Consider the following 11227-nt stretch of genomic DNA (forward strand, 5'->3'; position numbering starts at 1 on the left):
AGATTGGCAATAAATTACCTCAATACAATTAGCTGCTGCCTGGCGGAGTGGAGTCATAGGCTCAGCCTCCCACTATTAACCATCTTTCTCATTCACATTATGTACCCTGGGTTCAATGATTTTCGTGGGTCGATAAATCATACTAGCTATTAAGGGAGAGTTATTTCAAGGACTGGAGCATAATCTAAGTTCCCAGGGCGTTGGTGAAATTTGGTGAAACGCGAATGAGGTCGCAATTTGCGCTTATGAAAAGCTAAATTGTAATTTCAATGTCTTTGATGTGTTGTGTTAGTGAGAAATGTTAAGAAATGGATAAATTGCTGTAGATTACAACTAGTTAGATAAAGATGAAACAAATTGAAAGTAAAAGAAGCTGTAAAAAGTAAAATGCAAACTGAAAGACATTCCTTTTCTTCTGTAATACTTTTCATTCATCCCTATTATTATCTTAAAAACAGGACAAACCGATATAAGATTATTTTTTAATATTCTACGCGATCATACTTTTTAAGAAATATTTTACATATGCAATGATTAGTGCTTCTACAAGCTAAAATTTTGTTTACACATTATTTGCATTTTTTAACACTTGCAGATCAACTTCAAAGGCGGATAAAACTGTAAAACAAGGTACAGTTAATACAATAAATTAACACTCAACGGCTTATGGAATCCAAAATGCTGTTTATCAGCATAATAATATTTATACCGAGCATAAGGATGCTCTACTGCAAAGGCATTGGCATTGGCTCGGATACATCCATTATTATTTCCCTTTGCCAAGGAAATTACTATCATGTTGTTTACATAAAATATTAATTGAAGGAAATTAACGATTTGCTTCGTGAATTCTTCTAGAACACAAACAACTCTTTAACACGATTCACGAACGCGATTCGTCTACGTCTTGCTTTAAACTCTCAAACCAATCGATATTTGTGCCACGCGACATGCGTCACCTTTTTTTTTTACTACTTTGTCCCAGGAGATTCAGCTACACTCCAAACGAACAGGTACCACTCCTTGCATTCTGGCTAACATGCGAATTTTCGGTCCACCAGACAACCTACCCATCATCGTGCCAACTCACAGCGTGCCTGGTTCGCAGTCGCTCGGAAGAGGCAACGGTGAGTAGATTTGCGATGGCAATCCGTCGCCGGTTTGTGTTTAGCCGAGCATACCAAGTGTTCGAAGAGTACTGCTCCGAAAGTTCGGTGCACGGTGTAAGGTTCTTTGTCGGTGCACAGCGTTCCGCCTGCGTGAAGTAAGTGCTGCGAATCAGCGAAATAGTTTTAATCATCATCATATTCCTCTGCTTCTGCATCACCTTCACCCAGAGTCACCTGGCTGGCGGTTTTTCTGCTGTCGCTTGTTGGGTGTGGCATTATGATTCAGCAAGCGTACGACAAATGGGATCGTACGCCCGTCATCGTGACACTGGCGGAGACACCGGCACCCGTGTGGGACATGAACTTCCCGGCCATTACCATATGTCCGGAAATCAAGGTGCTGAAGGAGCACTACAACTTCACCGAACAGTTCAATCAGCTACTACCACAGACGTTCGAGGCGAGAAAGAGTCCCCGGTATCGAATCAATATCACCGACGAAAGGTGAGCGATCGAGTGTGTGCTCTCGAAGGCATAAGTGATGATATACCAACTCCCTTCCCGTTCGTTGCAGCATTGGCAAGATGAAAGCCATCATCCACCACTGCTCGGGGATCTATATGAATCCGGGGAACTTTATCTTCGACTACAACCACATACCGGAACCCAGTTTGGTGGAGTTTCTGAAAAGTGTATCGCTGGACCGGCGGAACGTATTAACAAATTGCGGTTCAACCAGCGATAATCGATGCACCAACTATATGCAAGTAACGCTGACGAACGAAGGCGTGTGCTACTCATTCAACATGCTGTCTCAGGAGGAAATGTTCCGCGAAGGGGTACTGCACAGTGAGTACAAGTATCTGGAAGATTGGGATGACGATGGTAAGGGTATGGACGACAACGAAGCCAAAGATGAAGGGCAAGGTCTGCTGCAGGTAGCAGGATCCGGTCTGGATGCTGCCATCGGTTTCGTAATGTCCCACTATCCACTCAAAGTGGACACCTCGTGTGTGGTGAGTAGCGAACCTTTTTACCCATTGCTTTGCCCATTTCGATGAGCGATCGGTCTCCTTCTCTCTCTCCAAACCGACAGCGTGGCCGCGGCTATAAATTACTTATCCACGAACCGACCGTTTATCCGGATCTGTCCAAGCGTAACATCCGGCTGTCCGTCGCCCAAACGCTTACCATCGCGCTCAAACCGAACATCATGATCACCTCGCCGGTGCTGTCCAAGTACAGTGCCCAGAAGCGTCAGTGTTACTTCGACGATGAGCATCCGTTACGGTTCTTCCGGAACTACAATCAAGACAACTGTGAGCTCGAGTGTCTGACCAACTACACGCTACAGTCCTGCGGTTGCGTTCATTTCTCGATGCCACGAACGAACGAAACCAGTATCTGCACGCTAGCGCAAGAACTTTGTGCCGCCAATGCACGGTCAGCGCTCTTCATTCGGAAGCAAAATGCCAGAAATGGGACGGTGGACTATCTACGGCAGTGTGACTGCCTACCGGCGTGTACCTCGGTGCGTTACGATCTGCAGATCACCGAGGAGTCGCACTCGGAAGAGCGGGAGGTTCGCTCGACGCTCATGAGTGAAGAGGAGCTTTTAAGGAATTTGCTACTGTAAGCAGCTCAGCTGATCAAATGCTCTAGAACCAGCTAAACAGCCTAATGAGACACACACCGTTGTTCATTCCGTTCTAGGCCCGTCTATTCCGTGTTTCAGATCTTCTTTCAGGACACGCATTTCATACCGGCGCGAAGATCGGAGATGCACGGGATGATGGACTTTCTGGCGAACTGTGGCGGTCTCCTGGGGCTGTTTATTGGTGTCAGTTTGTTAAGCATCGTGGAGACACTATACTACATTCTGGTGCGTCCAATCAACAGCGATACAACGGAGAAGAACGGTGAAATGGTTTCGTAGATATATTCGAAAGCAGCTTTGGTGAATGTTTGTTTGCAGATGTTTATTTCTTATGCGTTTCTGTCGGACTTGAGATGCAAGGGAATGGTATCATTCCTTTCAACATTAAATTACTAGCAAGCTCGAAGCACTAGCATCATATTGGACATGTTTTCTATTTCTAAATAGTAATAAAGTATCACCTCGCATCCGTTTGCTTCAACTGATCCTTGCTGTTGCATGCAAAATGATTAAAATCAAATGAGATAATTGAAGAAAACGACGTAGCCTTACTTCCTCACTTTGAAGCTATCACAATTCCGTAATCAATTCCCAAGAGAATTTATGCTCCACATTCAGTTTTATTATCTATTCCCAGGCGATGCTAATTCACGCAAATGACTAGGGAGGTTAGTCAGCATTCTATTTGCAACGTTACTCAAACCTAGTTAACCTAGTAATAATTTTACGTACCTATTACTTTTAAAATAGCGAATTCCTTTTTTTATTCAGAAAAAATCACAACCAAATCTCAAAACTTGTTTATTTATACGTTACAAGAGATTGATTGTGCAAACTAATTACAACCCTTCCTTTTTTTGCTGCAACGCATCATTTGCTTACACGTTTATTGAACAAAAAACCAATAAAATGTAAATTCATAAACGATCAAGTGTTTCTACTTCAAAGGATACAACTGCGGCTACTCGTTCAATATGGTAATGAAGTTCAAGCTACGCTCCAACCGCGCCCTCTTGCCAGTTTATGTTCTTATCAGGTCAACAACGTTCCGTAATTATAACTTAAATACTCTCATGGCCATGGCCAGACCGCATGGCTACATCTACTAGCATAGAACCAAGGAGCAAAAGCTACCACATCGCTCCGTACGCATTCAGTACACATTCGGCCCTTAGTCGGTGCAGTTCCACGAATATTCCACTCTTCCCTGATGAGAGCATTTCGACGTCAATCGTGTCATCCCGCCAAGGCGGAAGTGTTCCGGGAATACTGTACAAGCAGCTCCATACACGGTGTCCAGTATTTCGACGCAAATGGCCGAACATCCTGTGAAAGGTGATCTAGTTTATGTTGGTTTTCGGATTAGCGAGGAGCTCCGTGCACTGTGTATCCTTACAGCACATCAGAAACATATGCTTTCTGCTTCTTGTTATAGGTTCTGGTGGCTCGTTGTATTTCTCCTCTCGATGGGTGGCTGCTGTATGCTGATTTACAAAACGTTCTGTAAATGGGAAGAGTCGCCGATTATTGTAACGTTTTCAGAGAAAACCACTCCAGTCTGGGAAATTCCATTTCCTTCGATTACGATTTGCCCTGAGACAAAGGTACAGTCGAAAAAGTTGAACTTCACTGGTGAAATGCAATCCCTATTGGGTGACCTGCGCCGTGATGGCCCTAATGCAACGATAGATCCATTCATGTAAGTGATTTAATGCCGGACCAGGATCAGCAATCCTCTCTGATTGGCTGATAATGTTCATTTTAGAATCGGACAGTTAAAGGTGGTAGCGCAGCTTTGCAATTTCCTGTTCAACACAATGCACTACGTTTTACATTCAATCAATGGGACCGATGAGATGGATATTGCGAACGTACTAAGGAATATTTCCCTGGATAAATATCGACAGACAGTTTTTTGTTCCTTCGACAACTTTCACTATGACTGCGGCAGATACCTGAAGGAAACCATCACGGAGGAAGGCATCTGTTATTCCTTCAATGTTCCGTCTCAAGAAAACATTTTCCGTGACAGAGCGCTGCAAACAAAGTTTAAATATATTGAAGATTGGTACGAGTTCGACTGGAACGACAAACGCACATCTCCGATCCCTATTCGTTCCAGTGGAGCTGGCATAAGCTCAGGGCTAATGTTGTATCTCAGGCAAAGCCTGTCCGATACCGACTACATGTGCACGGTATAGCGGCCACTGAGGCGATCATTGAGCCAGATGTCAAACATACTAATCTTTATCTTCTTTTGAAGGGCTTCTCGCAAGGATATAAACTTACACTACATGATTCGCAGGAGTATCCGCAAGTGTCCAAGCGCAACATTCGTATTCCACTCGGACACGAAATCAACATCGCGTTAAAACCGCAAATTATCGAAACATCCAATTCGGCGGCCGCGTACGATTGGAAGAAGCGTCAATGTTTTTTCAACCACGAGCGACACCTTCGCTTCTTTCAGGAGTACACCCAGGATAATTGCGAGCTCGAGTGTCTCACCAACATGACACTACAGCTGTGCCGATGCGTTCGGTTTTCCATGCCACATGACAATGAAACACAGGTTTGTCCGCTTCGCGCGTGGGACTGTATGTTCCAGGCGAAACAATTCTTTCGTCCAAAGTCGAACGTCTCGGAAGAATATCCACGGCGCGTGCACGAAATCATAGAAAGCTGCAACTGTCTGCCGGCGTGCAAATCAACACACTACGACTTGGAAATAACCCAATCATCCCTCGATATCGAAAAGTTTATGAAAGCCAATTCTATTCCAGTGGAGGACAACAATGAGAAGTAAAATTCGGAACGGAACGCAGTTGGAATATTTTGAGAAATTAATAATATCGACTGCTACTTCATTTAAGGTACGCATTTACCACGCTGGAGATTTATTTTAAAGAATCGCATTTCATCACATCCAAACGCACGGAGCTATACGGATTTGTCGACCTACTAGCGAATTGTGGTGGTTTGCTAGGACTCTTCATGGGAGTAAGCTTCCTGAGTCTGATAGAGATTTGCTACTTCCTGACGATTCGACCCTTCTCGATGAGGCGTAAAAGGCAGCCAGCGAAGATTCTTTCTAATGCCAGCGATGTGGACAGTTCGTTGCTTGCTGTTGTTTCTAAAAAAGATTAGTTATTAAAAGAGATAGAAACAACATTTCAATCGAATAAATATTAACTAGAATCTTATGGAAGAGTGTTTCATAGGCATTATTTCACAATAGCCTTTCAGTAACAGAAATCGGCTTAATATGTGTTGTAATATTTAAAAAAAAGTTTTTTTTTGGCAAGTAACACTGACCGATTGACCGAATATCCCGGAAACGATTGAAAGGAGAGTTTCCGCAATCTCTCAATTCAAATAAATCAATGTTCTACAGCACATTACAGCTTAACTTTTGAGTTTGAGGGACCATCAACATACACATGGCTTCAAATATTTTCTGTTGTATTATGAGATATTTTTTGTTTCGAAATGTGATCTTCATGTAAAGCTATTTGCTTTCTCCGGTTATTATTTGTATTATACCACCTACCACAAATGTGTAAATTAAATCTAAATCCACATGTTCAAAATAATATACTTCTTGTGTAAAATCCAAATAAACCTGAGTTGGATCACTCGTGAAAGAGGAAAGAAAAATCCCCATTATTGATGTGTTTCTTTAATCCTGTCTGATAAGACTAATTTGCAAAACTAATCTTTTCCCTTCGTTGCTTTCTAAGGCACTTTTCCCTTTGTTGATTCATTTGCGAACGCATTGTTTAGCAAAAACCAAAACAATTAAAACCAAAAAAACGGATCAGTGCCTTTACCTCGATGGATCAAACTAGTTACTAACTCAGTATGTTAATGAAATGCAAGCTACGCTCCAACCGCGCCCTCTTGCTGGACTATGCTTACATCACGTGCTGAAGAACGTGCAATAATTATAACTCATAGACTTTATAACGCCAGTACATCATCGCAACATCGTAGCGTTGAACCAAGGTGCAACAGCTACCACATCACTTCGTACGCATTCAGTACACATTCGGTCCTTAGTCGGTACAGTTCCACGAATATTCCACTCTTCCCTGATGAGAGCATTTCGACGTCAATCGTGTCATCCCGCCAAGGCGGGAGTGTTCCGGGAATACTGTACAAGCAGCTCCATACACGGTGTCCAGTATTTCGACGCAAATGGCCGAACATCCTGTGAAAGGTGATCTAGTTTATGTTGGTTTTCGGATTAGCGAGGAGATCCGTGCACTGTGTATCCTTACAGCATACCAAAAACATATGTTTTCTGCTCCCATCGATAGGTTCTGGTGGCTCGTTGTATTTCTCCTATCGATGGGTGGCTGCTGTATGCTGATTTACAAAACGATCTGCAAATGGGAAGAGTCGCCGATTATTGTAACGTTTTCGGAGAAAACCACTCCAGTTTGGGAAATTCCATTTCCCTCGATTACGATTTGCCCTGAGACAAAGGTTCAGTCGAAAAAGTTGAACTTCACTGGTGAAATGCAATCCCTAGCAAGTGCCCTCCGGCGGAATGGCGCTAATGCAACGATAGATCCATTCATGTATGTGATAAAATGATGGGACAAGAGCTGCTCCAATCCTTTGTTGTGTTTTTTTTTTTCAATTATTATCCTTTGCGATTGATTGATTATGATTATTTCAGCATCGGACAGCTAAAAGTCGTAGCGCAGGTTTGTCATTCAGAAGTGAACGTAGATAACAGCTTATATTATGTCAACGGAACCAATGAGATGGATATTGTGAACGTGCTAAGGAATATTTCGCTGGATGAATACCATCTAGTGCAGTTCTGTTCCTTCGATGACCAACGCTTTGTCTGCAACCATTATATGCAAGAAACTGTAACGGACGAAGGTATCTGTTACTCCTTCAATACTGCTCCACCAGAAGAGATTTTCCGCGTAGATGCGCTGCATACAAAGTACAAATACATGGAGAATGCTCGAGTAGATCGTTTCACATCCGGTCCGGATGTTCCCGTGATCCCTGTTCATTCCAGAGGGTCTGGTATAGGCACCGGACTAATTTTGCATCTCAAACAAAGCTTATCTGACACAGATTACATGTGCACGGTAGAGTAGTTAATAAGTCAATCATTGAGGCAGATGTCAAACATACTAATCTTTATCTTCTTTTGAAGGGCTTCTCGCAGGGATACAAACTGACGCTACATAACACGAAAGAGTACCCGCAACTATCCAAGCGTAGCATTCGCATTCCATTTGGGCATGAAATAAACATCGCGTTAAAACCGCAAATTATCGAAACATCCAATTCGGCGGCCGCGTACGATTGGAAGAAGCGTCAGTGTTTTTTCAACGACGAGCGACACCTTCGCTTCTTTCAGCAATACACTCAGGATAACTGCGAGCTGGAGTGTCTCACCAACATGACACTATTCGAGTGCAAATGCGTTCGGTTTTCCATGCCACATGACAATAACACTCAGATATGCCCGCTTGGAACATGGCAATGGAACTGTATGTTAAGCACAAAAATAAAGTTTCGCCCAAAATCGTCACCTCGTCTCTCGGACCTCGTTGAAAAGAATTCACGATACCCAGGGATTTGCAACTGTCTGCCGGCGTGCAAGTCAACGCATTACGACTTGGAAATAACCCAATCATCCCTCGATATCGAAAAGTTTATGAAAGCCAATTCTATTCCAATGGAGGACAACAATGAGAAGTAAAATTCGCCAACAGAATGCTGTTAGAATATTGTGAGAAATTAATAATATCGACTGCTACTTCATTTAAGGTACGCATTTACCACGCTGGAGATTTATTTTAAAGAATCGCATTTCATCACATCAAAACGCACGGAACTGTACGGATTTGTCGACCTACTGGCGAATTGTGGTGGTTTGCTAGGACTCTTCATGGGAGTAAGCTTCCTGAGTCTGATAGAGATTTGCTACTTCTTAACGATTCGTCCCTTCTCGATGAGGCGTAATATGCAGCCGTCCAATATCAACAATTCGAACAACTTGATGCCTGCCGTTATTTATCAAAATAGTAGCAATTAATAGATGAGTTGGATTTCTTTTCTAGCTTTGAATGGATTCATTTTTTACACCCTTACGCAATTGGCACTCTGTTACAGTACTATTCAGCGCAAGAAATCAACCATTTTTGGTATTAAATATGCAAATAAATGTGCACGTTCGATCACGTAACAAGTGTATGGTTGTTTTATTCACGACTCAAAGGAATGTACAATTCTATTCGAGGTCACACGATGCGCTGATTACTGATTAACGTTTAGCGTCTTTCGAAGGTCAAAAGCAATCCGTGTTTGGCCTGGTATATAAGCGACCGTGGATCAACGCAGAACGGCTTATGGTTAGGCCCGATCGACACACGGTACTGCAGTATAAGCTTCAGCAAACCCAGCTTCACCTGAGTCTGACCAAACTTCATTCCAACACAGATCCTTGGTCCTTCACCGAATGGCAGATACACGGTGCCCTCGTGTGTCACCTTCCTTGCCGGACTGAACCGTTCTGGGTCGAATTGCTGTGGCTCTGGAAAGTATTTGGCATCCCTGGAACAATTTAAAGAACAATTCGTTAACCACTTTGTGTTTGATTCGATGCTCCGGTCGAAGTTGTCTTACATATGGAGCGCCAGCACTGGTATCAGGATGGGAGTTCCTTCCCGGACATACACTCCCAGATCATGGCCAGCCTCATCCCGTTGTCCCCGACGCATGATGTATTTCTTGGTGGACGTCTTGTGCATCGTTGCCGCCGGTGGATGCATCCGAAGCGTTTCCATGATCACCCAGTCCAAATAATCCATCTGCTGCATCACATCATAGCTAAGCTGCCCATCATGAGCGGCCAATACCTTGCTCACTTCGTCGAACAGTGTTTGCTGTATCTCCGGACTTTTTGCCAACTGTAATACAAGATGGTGCTTGAGAGATGCCACTCGAGATGCGCCGTTTTGCTGACATACCCTGTACAAGGCAAACCCAAGAACCGCACTAGACGTTTCGAATCCTTCGATAAACACGGTTAGCGCATGAGCTGTTACTTCAGTTTGGGATGCATCTGCAAAGAGGGGCAAAAAGGGACGGTATAAGAATTCCTTTACGAGGTACCGCAGATAGTACGTACTGTGTTTGTTAATGTTACTCAGTAAAGATTGCAGCAAATCATCCTTCTGCGCCGCAACGGGCTGAGCATTCATTCGTTTGCTCATTAAACCTGCCACTAAGCTTCTTATCCATTCGTCAACATCCTTACTTACAAATCTGGAAAGAACGCAAACTTTGAGCCGCTTAACATGGAAACAATGTGGCAACAACAACTACAACTTACGATATAGGTAGCAGCTTTGCAATCGGCGGAACAAACGTTTGCAGCACCAATTTAAAAGTCATCGAATGGGACACATCGAACACCCGGCGGCCCATCATTCGGAACTCACTATCGGTATCATTGAAACACCCGCCATCCACACCAAACGTACACGCGACCACATTTTGGGTCGTGAAGCGTGCTGAAATCTTGAATTCGTAAAGCCGATAAGCAAGAGCTGCAAATGATTTACTGACAACACCTGCGAAATCCCCCTCCCGCCATACCTGCTTCGTTTCTAGCTCATGCCCAAGGTTGCGCTTGATGAACGAAACGAACTCATCGGCCACCGAATCCATAACCGGGAACAGTTGCTTCATTTTCGCACCGGTAAATGATGGCGTCAGAAGGGTTCGCGAGCGTTTCCACTTTTCACCGAAGGACACAAAAGGACTATGGGCCAGCAGCGGATCGTACCGGGGGTCCACCATGAAATCATTCTTCGCAAAACACTCAAAGTCACGGGTTAGAATGTTCTTCACCAGCACCGGATCTTTGACCATTATGGCTGGAGTTAAGGCGTTGAAGTATCCAACAAAGGTCGCATTGGGAAAGGCGCTGGAAGGGAGTAATTTTGCATTAAAGTGAATCATGTGAGCTGTGAGCTTCTGTCACCGAACTTACTTGTACCAATCGCTGGCGAGCTGAGAGATGTGCTTCCGGAGCGTAAACGTTGCACCCACGTTACCGGCCAGCAGCGACGGTTTCGGATGTGGCACGTTGTTGATTTTCCAAAATTTGTAATTGTACCGTAACAGCCAGTAAATGAGAAACACTAGCGCGATGGCGGGTACCGCGGCCAGTGGTTTGCTGTACAGCAGACCGGCGAGAAAGATCGATGTGGCCAACATCTTCGGTTACTAACGGATCGGGGACTGCGCGGGTCCCAAAACAAGTTCACGCAACCAACCAACCCCTCCGAGCTAACCTTGACTACTGCTACGTAATCGTAAGATAAGATTGTGAGAGATAAGAAAGTTAAAAATAACTTTGTGATATCGATTCCACGCGTAAGTAGGCCGGGATTAGTGAATTCCTCAATAGATAAGCGCA

At 43.9% G+C, this 11227-nt stretch overlaps 2 protein-coding genes across 2 annotated transcripts in view; one reads left to right on the forward strand and one right to left on the reverse strand.

The window, feature by feature from the left end:
- The first annotated feature begins 1142 nt into the window (after positions 1-1142).
- On the forward strand, positions 1143-8836 carry LOC126574222 (pickpocket protein 28-like). Its single transcript, XM_050234288.1, has 10 exons — positions 1143-1264; positions 1338-1613; positions 1684-2125; positions 2206-2741; positions 2823-3041; positions 4889-4961; positions 5030-5338; positions 7949-8288; positions 8373-8496; positions 8569-8836. Exons 1-10 carry the CDS (start codon positions 1143-1145, stop codon positions 8834-8836), a joined length of 2709 nt encoding a protein of 902 aa, XP_050090245.1.
- A 142-nt stretch (positions 8837-8978) lies between these two features.
- Positions 8979-11227, reverse strand: part of LOC126577095 (cytochrome P450 6a2-like) — a 19884-nt gene continuing 17635 nt past the window's right edge. Inside the window, exons 2-8 of the mRNA XM_050238504.1 lie at positions 10799-11113; positions 10402-10732; positions 10136-10323; positions 9932-10068; positions 9771-9865; positions 9427-9710; positions 8979-9354 (exon numbers count right to left, since the gene is read on the reverse strand). Of these exons, the coding sequence (XP_050094461.1) occupies positions 9072-9354; positions 9427-9710; positions 9771-9865; positions 9932-10068; positions 10136-10323; positions 10402-10732; positions 10799-11025 (1545 nt within the window). The 5' untranslated portion in view covers positions 11026-11113 and the 3' untranslated portion in view covers positions 8979-9071. The remainder of the gene's footprint in view (positions 9355-9426; positions 9711-9770; positions 9866-9931; positions 10069-10135; positions 10324-10401; positions 10733-10798; positions 11114-11227) is intronic.

This window comes from Anopheles aquasalis, chromosome 3 (assembly GCF_943734665.1).
Source record: "Anopheles aquasalis chromosome 3, idAnoAquaMG_Q_19, whole genome shotgun sequence".
Taxonomy (NCBI): domain Eukaryota; kingdom Metazoa; phylum Arthropoda; class Insecta; order Diptera; family Culicidae; genus Anopheles; species Anopheles aquasalis.